Below are 15939 nucleotides of genomic sequence, written 5' to 3' on the forward strand. Positions count from 1 at the left end.
CCCCCACCATGCAGCCATCTTTTCTTTGATTTTTTCTCTCCTCCTACCATGCAGCCATCATATCCCTCCCTCTCTCTTTCTCTCTTCCCCCGAAATGCAGCTCTCTCTCTCATGCAGCCACCTACTCTCTATCTCTCTCTCCCGACATACAGTCATCTCCTCTGTCTCTCTCCTCACCATGCAGCCATCTTTTCTCTGTTTTTATCTCTCCTCCTGCCATGCAGCCATCTCCTCTCTCTCTGTATCTAACAAATCAGTAAGAACAAACTGAAAGTTATGTAGAAAAAAAAGACCTCAGACAATAATGCCCATGCCTTTTCCTTAGACAAATGTCTGAACAATGGCAGGGACATTTTAATCTTTTTTATACTCTGGGTGTCTTCTACTCTCTTTGTGTTAGAACTGTTGTTCGCTTGTGAGAACCTTTTCCTCTTTTTGTTAAGGTACCCCTACCATTGTTGAGACATTGTTTTGAATCTATTTATGGAAGCACTAGTCATATACAATATAAATCAAATTCAGCAGTAATATTGTTTAACCATTTTGATCATTGAAATCACTCATTTTTATTATACTACCAGAATTGTTAGCATCCTTCTTCCCATCACACGTGGAATATCTATTCATAAAGATTCCACATTACATTTTGTTTCCTGCATAACTTTTATCCTGTTTGACTCTATGCCATTCTTAATATAAAGCACCACCCTCCACTATTTAATCCACCCTATCATTTCAATACAGTTTGTACTCTGGTGCCCCATTGATTGTCCACCTCTTACCATGTCCTCGAGATGCCTGTTATATCTAGCTCTTAATTTACTGCTATATAGTCTATGTCTCCAATCTTAAATTTTAGACTTCTGAAAATCACATGCAGGTAAATATTTTATTTGTGTTTACATCCTGTATAGTACCTGAAGGGGGCTTCCTTGGAATTATTTGTCTCTGTCTGTTCTTTGTTTAAATACTGGAAGGATACTTCAGCTTTTATCATAACTTCTCCATCAAGATATTCTAGCATGATTTTAAAACTAGGCTAGTGCAAATATATTCCACGTATTAAAAAAGGAGGACAGAAGACCAAACGACAGTTGGGTGGTTAAAAAGTGAGGTGAAGGAAGCTATTAGAGCTAAAAGAAAATCCTTCAGAAAATGGAAGAAGGAACCGACTGAAATTAATAAGAAACAGCATAAGGAATGTCAAGTCAAATGCAAAGTGCTGATAAGGAAGGCTAAGAGGGACTTCGAAAAAAAGATTGCATTGGAGGCAAAAACACATAGTAAAAAGTTTTTTAGGTATATTAAAAGCAGGAAGTCAGCAAAAGAATCTGTTGGACCGCTAGATGACTGAGGAGTAGAATGGGCAATCAGGGAAGACAAAGCTGTAGCAGAGAGATTAAATGAATTCTTTGCTTCGGTCTTCACCGAGAAAGATTTGGGTGGGATACCAGTGCCAGAATTTGTATTCGAAGCTGACGAGTCAGATAAACTTTTTAAAATTAATTAATGTATTTATTTATTAAGTTTTCAAATTTCTACAAGCATAGACTTGATCAGAAAGTTGGTTAATCAGAATTACATTATTTTAGGAAAGATTATTATAATACACATATCTATACTCTATTAGCCAAACATGAGTACACAAGTGGAGTTCAAAAATGTCATATGTTGAAGAATAAAACAATATGTATTTAAGGAGAGTTAACAGACATGTGCTTGATCCTAAATATAATATTAATTCAAGAGCTAATTACTGTTGGAGATTCCACTCCAGCAACCCTTCTTGTTGTAATAAATGTCTCAAGTTGGGAGGGATAAAAAAAAACATATTTCTCAGAATGGTAGTTAACTAAACATTTACAGGGAAATTTGAGAAAGAAAGTTACTCCCATATGAATCGATTCTTGTTTCTTTTGAAGAAATCTTTTACGGCGTACTTGTGTCTCCCTAGAGACATCAGGATAAACAGAGATCTTTCATCCTTTAAATAGTTTATCTCGATTTTTATAAAACATTTTAATACCCACATCTTATCCAGCGATAGTGCTACTGTCACTACCAAAGTAGCTGGTGTTATTAAATCAGTGTCTGATGTTTCTAATAATGTCATAATGTCCAAAGGTTGGTTCTCTTGTGTTTGTAGATTCCTAGATAGTAAGTAATAAACTTGAGCAAAGTGGGGGGGGGGATATTTTCCTCCCCAATCTGGATAATATCTTTGAAGTAAGATTTTAGCATAAGTACATAAGTACATAAGTAGTGCCATACTGGGAAAGACCAAAGGTCCATCTAGCCCAGCATCCTGTCACCGACAGTGGCCAATCCAGGTCAAGGGCACCTGGCACGCTCCCCAAACGTAAAAACATTCCAGACAAGTTATACCTAAAAATGCGGAATTTTTCCAAGTCCATTTAATAGCGGTCTATGGACTTGTCCTTTAGGAATCTATCTAACCCCTTTTAAACTCCGTCAAGCTAACCGCCCGTACCACGTTCTCCGGCAACGAATTCCAGAGTCTAATTACACGTTGGGTGAAGAAAAATTTTCTCCGATTCGTTTTAAATTTACCACACTGTAGCTTCAACTCATGCCCTCTAGTCCTAGTATTTTTGGATAGCGTGAACAGTCGCTTCACATCCACCCGATCCATTCCACTCATTATTTTATACACTTCTATCATATCTCCTCTCAGCCGTCTCTTCTCCAAGCTGAAAAGCCCTAGCCTTCTCAGCCTCTCTTCATAGGAAAGTCGTCCCATCCCCACTATCATTTTCGTCGCCCTTTGCTGTACCTTTTCCAATTCTACTATATCTTTTTTGAGATACGGAGACCAGTACTGAACACAATACTCCAGGTGCATCTCTCGTGAAGACATTAAAGATGAGTAAGGAAAATTTATAAAACGAAGATTATTACTTCTAGAATAGTTCTCCGGGTTCTCTGTCTTTCATCTTAAATTAGTTAATTCTTTAAGCATAGTATTTGTATCTCTCGGACTTATTGAATCTCAGTCTCTTGTTTTTGGACTTGCAAGGTTATTAATTTCACTTTCTCCTGAGTTTCTCCAAGATCTTATTTTATCTTATGCATCTGGGGGACTAACGCCTTCCCTAGATCAAGAATCAATGTCCAAAGATTATCTAATGTAACTTCAGAGGGTTTAACTGTTTGTAACAACGGAAATGAAATAGTTTCTACCTCTGTTTGTTGTGGATCGATGCCTGCCAAAATTGAGGCATTTTCTTCCTCCATCGTTGTTTCGACCGCCATGGCTAATACTGCTTCTACTTGTTCTTGTCTCGCCTCTTGCCTTCCGATTCCAGTGACCACTTCAGAACTCAGGTTTGGAGACACCATCTTTGGAGAGCTAGCTCCACATGGCTGAGCAGGAAGAGGAGGTGATCTATTGTCAGGTTTCAGAGAAACTTCCAGACTTCAACTGCCATGGAGACCGTCAATGGGCCGCTCACTGACACTCTAGGATTGGGAGTCCTCTGCAAAAAAGTATCAATCGGGACAACAAGAGTAGGGGGATTTGGCCGCTGGGAGGCTGGGGCAGCAGCTTTTCCCCTTCTCTTAGGCATAGCTATAGATTCCAGGAAAATTTGCGAGAGCTCAAACGCACGTCTGCTTCACTCGGCGGCCATTTTGAACCCCGAGTTGGATAAACTTAATGAATTCTATGTAAATCTGGAGAATGTAATGGGGCAGTTCTACAAACTGAAGGGTAGCAAATCTCCTGGACCGGATGGTATTCATCCCAGAGTACTGATAGAACTGAAAAATGAGCTTGCGGAGCTATTGTTAGTAATATGTAATTTATCCTTAAAATCGAGCATTATACCGGAAGATTGGAGGGTGGCCAATGTAACGCCGATTTTTAAAAAAGATTCCAGAGGAGATCCGTGAAATTATAGAATCTGATGTCGGTGCTGGGCGAAATGATAGAGACTATTATTAAGAACAAAATTACAGAGCATATTCAAAAGCATGGATTAATGAGACAAAGTCAACATGGATTTAGTGAAGGGAAATCTTGCCTCACCAATCTACTACATTTCTTTGAAGGGGTGAACAAACATGTGGATAAAGGTGAGCCGGTTGATAGTGTGTATCTGGATTTTCAGAAGGCGTTTGACAAAGTACCTCATGAAAGACTCCAGAGGAAATTGGAGACTCATGGGATAGGAGGTAGTGTTCTATTGTGGATTAAAAACTGGTTGAAAGATAGAAAACAGAGAGTAGGGTTAAATGGTCAGTATTCTCAATGGAGAAGGGTAGTTAGTGGGGTTCCCCAGGGGTCTGTGCTGGGACCACTGCCTTTTAACATATTTATAAATGACCTAGAGATGGGAGTAACTAGTGAGGTAATTAAATTTGCTGATTACACAAAGTTATTCAAAGTCATTAAATTGCAGGAGAACTGTGAAAAATTACAAGAGGACCTTACGAGACTGGGAGACTGGGCGTCTAAATGGCAGATGACGGTTAATGTGAGCAAGTGCAAAGTGATGCATGTGGGAAAGAGGAACCTGAATTATAGCTACGTCATTCAAGGTTCCACGTTAGGAGTCACGGACCAAAAAAGAGATCTAGGTGTAGTCGTTGATGATACGTTGAAACCTTCTGCTCAGTGTGCTGTGGCGGCTAAGAAAGCAAATAGAATGTTAGGTATTATTAGGAAAGGAATGGAAAAAAAATGAGGATGTTATAATGCCTTTGTATCGCTCCATGGTGCGACCGCACCTCAAATATTATGTTCAATTCTGGTCGCCGCATCTCAAAAATGATATAGTGGAATTAGAAAAGGTGCAGAGAAGGGCGACGAAAATGATAAAGGGGATGGGACGACTTTCCTATGAGGAAAGGCTAAAGTGGCTGGGGTTCTTCAGCTTGGAGAAAAGGTGGCTGAGGGGAGATATGATAGAGGTCTATAAAATAATGAGTGGAGTTGAATGGGTAGATGTGAAGCGTCTGTTTACACTTTCCAAAAATACTAGGACTAGGGGGCATGCAATGAAGCTACAATGTAGTAAACTTAAAACGAATCGGAGAAAATGTTTCACCACTCAACGGAATTTGTTGCCAGAGAATGTGGTAAAGGCAGTTAGCTTAGCAGAGTTTAAAAAAAAGTTTGGACAGCTTCCTAAAGCAAAAGTTCATAGACCATTATTAAATGGACTTGGGGAAAATCCACTTTTTCTGGGATAAGCAGTATAAAATGTTTTGCACTTTTTCGGGATCTTGCCAGGTATTTGTGACCTGGATTGGCCACTGTTGGAAACAGGATGGTGAGCTTGATGGACCTTTGGTCTTTCCCAGCATGGCAATACTTATGTACTTATGACTTTTTATTAATAATCATCATAATCATAAAATAATAATAATTCTATACTAACAATACCTTGAGTTCAAGATGGTTTACAATAAAATAAACCTTGGCTAAACAATTTAAAATTAACCAGTTTTACAAAAAAATCATTCCAGATGTCTCTCAAATAGCCAAAATTTCAACAGCTTACAAATTTTTCAAACTCCACAAGCTGGGTATCACTGTACAAAATAATTTCTTACAAGTGGAAGACAATTTTGTAAAACAAAATGTTGATATGTCCAGCTGATTTTTATAATGTAACTAATTTGGGTAAAATTCAATTTTAAGATGAACTTTACTCATAAAGGGTCCTTTTACAAAGCTGCAGTAAAAAGTGGCCTGCAGTAGTGTGGGCACGTGAAATTGCCACGCACCAAGGCCACTTGTTACCATATCCAGAATTTTCCTTACTATGAAATAAAAGTCCATGCACTAATGAAAATACTGGTGTGGCCCTTACTACCACCTATTTAAGAGGTGGTAAGGGCTCACAAACTAACCCAGCAGTAATCAGACAGCGTGCGGTGATGACCAAATGCCGCCGGGCATGCCTACACCGCGCCCCTGTGTTAGAAAATAGAAAAATATTTTATTTATTTATTTGTTTGTTGCATTTGTATCCCACATTTTCCCTCCTATTTGCAGGCGCGGGAAATGCTACATGCCAAACAGAAAACTACTACAGGGTGCCTGGGCATGCCCCATATTAGTACCATTTTGCCGCATGCTACCTGCGTGGTAACCCTACCTTGGCTTAATAAAATGGCCCCAAAGTATTTTAAATGCCAAATATAATACCTTAAACACAAAACAAAAAGCTTTTGCAACTAGCTTAGTAGTTAACTGACCTTTAATTAAACACAGATTTATCAATTTAATCCCAAATATCCCTCCCCCCAAGTCTCACTATTACTACTACTTATTTTTTCTATAGAGCTACTAGACATACACAGCACTGTACAAAGATCCAAAGGTAGAACATTCTACAATCTTGGACCTTGTATTTCAAAAATTGAACCTGTGCTAAAATAGCACAAGTTAGTGGTAAATAACACATCTTAATAGAAGCTCATGTTTATATCTACACACATAAATATGTTCCTAGGGATTATCCCGGACAGATCACTCTCCTTTTCTCCATTTATTTCATTATTGATGAGGACATGTTTGGATGATTCAATAACTCCAGCCCTTTCTTGATACTGAAGCACTTAAAATGTTATTGCATGCTTGGCTTTTAAACTGCCTCGATTACTGTAATTCTTTGTTAGCTGGCATCCCTCTTTACAGTCAGAAATGCCTTCAGCTTCTTCAGTGAATCAGACAAACCAAAAATAGAGGCAGGACACCCTATGTGAAGCCCATAGAAAAGTCGAACAAAGTAGGGATGCACCATGGGTACATGAGAAAAGAGGTACTAGAGGTAAAAAGTCAATAATAATTTAATCAGAAATCAATAAATATGGCAATGTCCACCAATATGGATGAAAGATAAAATAGGTCAAAGCAATGTCTCTCCAACTGCTGTGTATCCGTGTTTCAGCACAAGTCCCTGCCTCAGGGATCACAATGTCTAATGATTGCAAGGCAAAAAAAAACCCCACGCTGTTAATGGCTACATACTATTCTAATTGAAGGAATGGATCCTCAGAAGCTTAGCCGAGATTGGGAGGTGGGGCTGGTGTTTGGGAGGCGGGGCTAGTGCTGGGCAAGACTTCTACGGTCTGTGCCCTGAAAATGGCAGATACAAATCAAGGTAAGGTATACACAAAAGTAGCACATATGAGTTTATCTTGTTGGGCAGACTGGATGGACCGTGCAGGTCTTTTTCTGCCGTCATCTACTATGTTACTATCCACCTTATTTTCGAAAGAGAAAGACGCCCATATTTCAACCGAAATCGGGAGATGGGCGTCTTTCTCCTGTGGGCACCCAAATCGGTATAATCGAAAGCCGATTTTGGGCGTCTTCAACTGCAATCTGTCGCGGAAATGGCCAAAGTTGATGGGGCGTGTCGGAGGCGTGGTGAAGGCGGGACTGGGGTGTGTTTATCGGCCGAGGAGAGATGGCCGTCCTCAGCCAATAATCGAAAAAAGAAAGGCGTTTTTAGCGCGAATTTGGGTCACTTTTTTTGGACCCTTTTTTTTCATGAACAAGTCCCAAAAAAGTGCCCTAAATGACCAGATGACCACTGGAGGGAATCGGGGATGACCACCCCTGACTCCCCCAGTGGTCACTAACCCATTTTTTTCCAAAATACGGTTTGTCCCGCCCCTTCACTTACCCGTTCTCGGAGATAGACGCCCATAGAGATGGGCGTTCGCGTTCGATTATGCCCCTCTATGTATGTTACTACAGTGGTGCTATTTGCATATTATATCCAACATTGAACTCTCAGACACTGTGACCCCTGAGGCGGGCATTTGTGCCAAAACACAGATCAGTGTTGGGTCCATTTGCTCGGTTGTGCCATTCTCTGGTGGATATTACACAGCAATTGGAGAGACAATGTTTTGGCCTATTGCATCTGTCATGCATATTGATGGACATTGCTATCTTTATTGGTTTTGTTTAAATTATTATTGACTTTTTCTTCTAGTACCTTTTTTCTCCTCTTTGTTGAAAACCTCTGGTCCATCCCTACAATGTTCGACTTTTCTGTTCAGCTTCTCCAGAACGCTATGTAAAATTGTTATATAAGTTGAAATGCTTAGACCATGTTTCTCCATTGCTTGTGGATCAACACTGGCTAACTGTTTCTTGCAGGATAAAATACAAAATCCTAGCTTACCAAGCTTTTACTCAGGGGTTTGAACTTACCAGTTGTCTCCTACTACCCCCAGTGTTCTTTAAGATACTTCCAAGCAAATCTCCTGGTGTTTCCTCCCCTACTGAAATTTAGGCTAGATGCCATATACAAAACAGCCTTTTATTTCCTTGCCTCTTTTTTATATTATGTTATATGTTATGTTATACAGGTCTTTTATTCCACAAATACCATTAGTGGTTCAATGTGGATCACAAAAACCAAGACAGCTGGAAAACAAACCAGGAACTACAAATGGATCGTACTAGATCACAAGTATTGAATCACACATGTTTCTTAAATAAATTAGTTTTGAGGGCTCGACAAAATGTTAAATAATCCAAAGGCAGCTGAAACCATCCAAAAGCAGCTTGATAGTAAAAAGAGGAATTAAGCATTCAAGTTTTCATAATCTGTCTTGCTGATGGCAAACCTAATATGATTTTATTATGAATTTTACTGAATGACCCTTTGTGTAGCAATGTAGCCCAGTTACCTAAATAGGATGGAGCATTCCCATACGTGATCTTAAAAAAAATCATAGTACAAAATTTGAACGGGTCCTGTCTCTCACAGGAAGCCAACACAATTTACCAACTAACTGTGAAGCAGAAAACCCAGCAGAATATATCAGTCATGCTGTCATGTTTTGAATAAACTGGAGGTGCTTAAGTGATGTCATAGAACAACTGATGTAAACTACGTTACAGTAATCAAGCCGAGATAATATTAATGCTTTAACCAACATTCTGAACTTTGAGGGTTCAAAATAATTACGTATTGCCCATAATTTCTTCAATATGTGGAAAGATTTTCTTGCTAATAACTTTATGGGATGAAAAAATGTCAAAAGACTATCCACTTCTACACCCAAAATCCTAGACTCAATAAGAGAGTAGATAAAATACAATGTGGAGGTTAGTCACTCACACTGACTGCAAACCAAAGGCTATGTGAAAAAAATAAGTCTTTAACAGTCCTTACAGTCTTTCAAATACCTGAAGTCTCTGCTCTGAACACAAGGTGGTAAACTGTTCCAGAGCATGGGGCCCAAAAAAATAAAAAGCCGAGTGCCTTGTAGATTCAAAACGAGCCTTTTTAGGTACAAGTAGAACAAGGCAATGGGCATCAAGGGACCTCAGGTTCCTGGATGGTGTACATGCTGTTATAGAGGAAGAAAGAAAACAAGGGACATTGAGGTAATAAGCCTTGTGAGTTAAACAAAGGAGTTTAAACTGAATGCGACAAATGACTAGAATCCAGTGCACTTTAATGAAAAGTTTTCTAGCAGTGTTATGAAATGATTTTTTTTGTTACATTTGTACCCCGCACTTTCCCACTCATGGCAGACTCAATGTGGCTTACATAGGGCAATGGAGGGTTAAGTGACTTGCCCAGAGTCACAAGGAGCTGCCTGTGCCTGAGGTGGGAATTGAACTTAGTTCCTCAGTTCCCTAGGACCAAAAAAAATCTGCATAGAGAGAATTACAGTAATCCAAACAATATCTTAAGAGCATGAAGAAGCAGCTGTAATTTTGAGAAATAAAGGTAGTTATGCAGATGGTAGGTATGGCTGATATTTATTATCATAGCCACATAAGTAACTGGGCAAAGCTAGGGCTGCCCCACTGCTGTCCCACTTACCAGGTTAGCTATGTGAGCACCATAGGCAGTCAGTGGCTCAGATGTTTGAGGAGGCTAAAGAAGGGAGCAGCTGGAGCTGAGCTAGGGTGGGATGGGGCATGGAGGGACAATTTAAAATCCTTGAGATGGGGAGGGTGTCATCTATGTCAGCTGTAAATCAACAGCATATCACTTTTAAACACAGCAGGGAAAGATCCTTTCACTGTGTCGCTGTGGTGTGGCTATACCAGCTGCCTCCCCTCCCCCAGTAACTCTGTTACTGATAATAATTTTCACACAGTACATCAAAAAATATCATATTAAACAGAATAATATTTGCAGTATTATGTGCAGCTGCAATAACACTTAGTTCCCAGTAAGCACTAGCAGCATCTACCTGTTACAGAAATCCTGTGGTTACTGACGACCATAAAATGAGGCTTGCCTATCAATGTTTTTGGCAGGTTGAGTCACTAAGGGGTCCTTTTACTAAGGAACACTATCAGATTTATCATGCGCTAAATGCTATGCAGCCCATAGGAATATAATGGACTGTATGTCATTTAGCATGTGTTAAATCCATTAGTGCACCTTAGTAAAAGGACTTCTAAATGTATGTAATTTGTAGAATTTTGCTAATGGATTTCTTCCTTCCACCAGTTAATTGACAAAATGTATTAACTTTAAGAAACTATGAAACTAAAAGCACAATAAAAAAAATGTGAAATGTCATAACTTTGCTTTCTGCCTGTAAAATATGAAATGGAATAACTTATTTTTCTCTTTTTCCCCCATTTTAATAGGGGGATATGGGACCTCCAGGACCTGCTGCTTTACCTGTAAGTATCATGTTACAGAAAATTATAGACTGCTGTCATCAGCAGCAATAGCAGATAATTATGATATTTTGATCTTTGCAGATTTCTAACTCTTAGTTAAATTATAGGTATTAATGTGTCACATTCACTTGATAAAGTGATGAATCCAGGCTTTCATACATCTTGCCTGAAAAACTGTGCTGAATGCTAAATAAAAGACTTCAAGAACAATAGAAAAGAAATTAGAAAGAAAAGCAAATTGAAGCTATCTTATTGTAGAGTTTCAAAGGAAAAAGGTTAACCAACAGGTCTTAGACACTGTTGATTTATCAGAGATACATGAAATATTATTTGAACAGTAGCTTTAGAATCCTTGCAATTTTGAACATTTTGATATTTTGCTTTCTATCGCTATTTCTTTTTCACACTTTTAATGGCAATTGTGTCTCAAAATATCACATAGCTTTCCAATGCAATTTTTTATAACTTCATTAGAGTTGTTAAATATTAAGCATCAATAAAAAGCATTCATCTTATGTTTGCTTTATATTTGTTTCCTGGTTTTCATTTGTAGTGTTTTTTCTTATCTCTAGCAATTCAGATATTTTGATACATGTTATGATACAGGGGATTTACCTAATTCTAATTATTAAACACCTCTATAGAAATTGGGGAGGGGGGAGGGAAGGGGCAACATCTGGAAAGATGTATATACTAATGCCTCTAATATAGGAAATAAGGTTATGGATCTATAAGTTGTGATGGAAGAGGCTAACTTGGATTTACTGGTGGTCACGGAGATATAATTAACAGAAAACACAAGAATGTAAGAACATATGCATTGTCATACTGGGACAGACTAAAAGTCCACCAAGCCCAGTATCCTTTTCTAACAGTGGCTGGTCCTGATCACAAGTATCTGGCAAGATCCCAAAAGAGCAAAGCAGACTTTATGCTGCTTATCTCAGTAAGCAGTTAGATTTTTTCAGATGACAGAGAACTATTCAGAGTTGTTAAACTGCATGTAAACTGTGAAAAATTGCAAAAGGGCCTTACGAGGCTGGAAGATGGGTCATTCAAATGGCAAATGCAACTTAATGTGGCCAAGTGCAAAGTGGTGCAGTTTAGGAAGAGTTGCCCAAATGATAGCTACATGATGCTACGTTCCATATTAGGAGTGACCACCCAAGAAAAAGATCTAGGTATTATTGTAGACAGTACTTTGAACTCTACTTTTTAGTGTGCAGAGGCAACCAAAAAAGAGAGCAGAATGTAATGAATTATTAGGAAAGGAATAGAAAATATAAGAAAGAATATTAAATGTCTCTGTAGTGCTCCGTGGTGCAACTTCACCTTGAGTATTGTGTGCAGTTCTAGCTGCAGCAATGGAAAAAAATACAGCAGAATTAGAAAAGGTATAAAAAAGGGTGACCAAAATGATTAAGGGGTTGGAACTCCTCTTATATGAGGAAAAGCTTAAGAGGTTAGACCTCTTCAGCTGGAGACGAGATGGCTAAGTGGAGGTATGATAGAAGTCTACAAATCCTGAGTGGAATAAAACAGGTAAAAGTGAATCAATTGTTTATTCTTTCAGAAAATACAAAAAGTAAGAGGGCATGGCACTAATGTACGTGGCAGGGCATTTTCGATATGATGTCTAAGTTCGACTTCAGATGTTTTGTAAAAAAAAACGTCCAAAATCTGAATAGGAAAGAAGTTCATTTTCAAAAAAGAAAAACATCTCTCTTTTGTTTTCGAAAATACTGTTCTAACAAGGTTTTGTACTTTGGATGTTTTGTTTTTTGGTCCATTTTCAAAAAAACTTCTCCAAGTGAAAAACGTAGAAAATCAAGCCATTGGGATGTAGGAGGGGCCAGACGTTTTAGTAGACTGGTCTCCCAGACATCTCAGGAGACAAATGGGAGGCACTGCAGTGGACTTCAAAAACACACTCCCAGGTACACATCTCACCGTTGCTCCCTTATCTTGTCTGCTGAGCCCCCCCAATACCCACTGCCCACAACTGTACATCACTACAATCGCCCTTATGGGTGAAGGGGGCACTTATATGTGGGTACAGTGGGTTTCTGGTGAGTTTTGGAGGGCTCACAGTTTCCCCCACAAATGTGACAGGTAGAAGGAGATAGGGACCAGAGTCCCCCACTCCATGGTGCACTGCCTACTCCAGGGACCGGCACGGCAATCTGCTCTAATAGATCTGGCTCTAACATCTGAGGCTGTCATAGAGGCTGCTAAATCTTATTTGTATTCACTTTTATATGGTGGGAGGGGGTCAGTGACCACTGGGGAGATATTGGGAGGTCATCCCTGATTTCCTACAGTGCTCATTTGGTCATTTATGGCACCCTTTTGTGCCTTATTCATTATAAAAACAGGTCTAGCTCAAAACTTCTTAGTTTTAGTCCTGGACACTTTTGTTTTGTTCCATTATGGCTAAAAAAACATCCAAGTGTTAGAAATGCCTAGACCCCGCCCTTAAGATGCCCCTGATACACCCCCTTTTGATTTGAATGCAGTTCTGATGGACTTCATAGAAAAATGTCTAAAAATTGGTTTTTAAAATACCAGTTTGGATGTTTTTGTGAGAAAAACGTGCAAATGCAGAATTATGCCACTTTTTGGACATTTTTCTCTTTTGAAAATGAGCTCCATAGTAATACATGGAAGCTAGGACTTATAAATGCTAGGTTAGTTTAAAATATGACTGCAATAATTTATGAACTTATTGTTTGAGTTCATAACTCAAGGTGTAATATATAGAAACTGAGGGATTGTGTGTGACAGAATCCGGGTTAACATAATCAGATGTGGTGGTTTTGGGTGGTCCAATTGGTTATGGCTGGGAATGGGTGCGTAGTGATGGTATGAGAGGTGGGGGGGGGACAATAGGATTTTGTTTTTTTTAGCTAAGGCTTGTGTTTTAGGAGGGTGGGAAGAATGGAAAGTTTGGTGGTAATGAATGGGGATATATCATTCTTTATTTTATATTGTTCATCAGGAGTACTGGACTTCCATTGTTCAGTTTTGACAGATTTTTTTGATGTCTTCACCTTAGATTTGGACAAGCTTTGCATATTGGAGGATTTGAATCCACTTTGACAATTTGAGGAGCAGGATCATGTGTAGTTTCATGCTTTTTTGGTGTGTGACAACACTTAGGGGTCCTTTTACTAATCTGCGGTCGCGTTAGGGTCTGTTTTTTCCATGCACTATCTTCTTAAAATCTTAACTGTAGACTTAAGCATACAACGTGCATTGAAACAGAGGAAAAAGCCTCAACAGACTCCTACTATCTGGCTATACAGCTCTTAAGTTACAGGAGTTCTCACTGTCATCATAGGCTTAAAAAACCTCTGTAGTTGTGACATGGTGATTGTTTTGTACAGAGTCGCCCATTGAGAACCGCGAGTTCCAGAATCGCTATTTCCACGGACCCTGAAGCAGGTCGAGAAAGCAGAACCGAAACCTTGGCCAAAGTCAGCCGTGGGAAGATAACTAAGTGACGACAGTTTGATGACAGTTTGAAGACAACTCAAACACTGAGATAAGTGTTATTACTTAAAGTTTTTTGGAATAAAATATGGTTAACTACAGAGGTTTTTTAAGCCTATGATGACAGTGAGAACTCCTGTAACTTAAGAGCTGTATAGCCAGATAGGAGTTTGTTGAGGCTTTTTCCTCTGTTTCAATGCACGTTGTATGCTTAAGTCTACAGTTAGGATTTTAAGAAGATAGTACTTGGGTAACGTGATCCTAGCTGACGCTCATTTACATTAAGTCTGTTTTTTCCATGCCAGGGCCCTTTTTACCACAGCCTCCCCCCCAAAATGGCCACATGGTAAGATAACTCTTACTGCATGGCCATGTGGTGGGGAGCACTTACCACCACCCATTGAGGTGGCGGTAAGGGCTCCTGTGGTAACCCTGCGGTAACTGGGCAGTGCATGGCGATGCCTGATTACCACCAGGTTAGCGCTGCACTAGTGAAACAAATTCCCAGAGTGCTGAAAATGGTGTGTGCTCCAGCCGGAACTACTGCCGGTGGCCACATTAGGTCAGCAGTAGTTCCGTTTTAGCATGCGGTAAGCCCGCGTTGGGCATACCACTGCTTTGTAAAAGACACTCATAGTGCAGGAAAGGAATTAGATCTTGTTTTCTGAAAAGAGCCCTGCTACAATCACCAATGGTGACTGAGGTGGGGTGGTCAGCTCATGCTGCCATTACTTTTATAATGTCATCGGGTGACGCTAATAATGTTATAGGTAAATAAATCTATGTGGTGCATACATGTCTTTTGTTTGACCCAAATGATTTGAAGGAGAGATGAATTTCAGGTTTGTTTTGATGAGGATTTGTCAGTGTAATAAGCTGTTGATGTGTGATATGACACCTTGAGAGAAGCTTTAGGCACCATAGCACCAATATGGGAAATAAAAATTAGAAGGCATGGGCGAATTTGTCCTTAAAAGAAATATCGGAAAATTTGAAAAGAGAATTGTAGGAATCAGAAATTTTAACTACTACTGCATTTAGGGCCCCTTTTACAAAGTGGAAGTACCCATACTGTCACTTTGCTGTGCACCAATCCGGCACTACCACTGGGCTACCGTGGGAGCCCAGTGGTAGTGTCTGCCCCCAACACACCATTTCTAGTGCTTTCTTTTAGCATTGGGGGCTTACCCAGCAGTAATCGGGTAGCCCTACGTGCTGCCTGGTTACTGCCGGGTTAGTGCGGGAGCTCTCACCACCTCCTAAATAGTTCAGAGGTAAGGGCTTCCCCAGAAAATGGCCATGGGGAAAGTGGTTCACTTACCACATGGGCCTCCTTTAATCGCAGCTTGGTAAAAGGGGCCCTTAATTACAAATATATCAGCAGAGATAACTTATATAACCTTTTGGTCCTCCAACAATGGCCAGTGTTTTGTGATCTCCAAATCACTGTTTCAAGGCACTTAAATCATATTTTTCACCACCAAATTTCCTTCTCTGTACTTTTTGAAAGAGTGAAAAATTAATTCACTTTTACCCATTCTACACCACTCACGATTCTTTCACGAGATTTTTTAAGAATATTTTAAAAAGCATTTTTCAACAAAATTTAAACAATAAATAAACTTTATTAAATATGTGTGTTGTTCTCAGAAACAGATTTGTGCCGTGATAATGTCAAATTGATTGAGGCATCCTGTTTCCATCATTGCACTGCAGGATCAAATATTGTCATTTGTACTCTTGCATCATATAGAGTGGCATTTTCAATATGACATCTAAGTCTGACTTTGGACATTTTGCTC

At 39.4% G+C, this 15939-nt stretch overlaps 1 protein-coding gene across 1 annotated transcript in view; it reads left to right on the forward strand.

Annotated features, from left to right (window-relative positions):
- The window catches only part of COL19A1 (collagen type XIX alpha 1 chain), a 946027-nt gene that overhangs the window by 384984 nt on the left and 545104 nt on the right, over positions 1 to 15939 (forward strand). Inside the window, exon 15 of the mRNA XM_030199003.1 lies at positions 10610 to 10645. Coding sequence (XP_030054863.1) covers positions 10610 to 10645 — 36 coding nt within the window. The remainder of the gene's footprint in view (positions 1 to 10609; positions 10646 to 15939) is intronic.

This window comes from Microcaecilia unicolor, chromosome 3 (genome assembly GCF_901765095.1).
Source record: "Microcaecilia unicolor chromosome 3, aMicUni1.1, whole genome shotgun sequence".
NCBI lineage: Eukaryota > Metazoa > Chordata > Amphibia > Gymnophiona > Siphonopidae > Microcaecilia > Microcaecilia unicolor.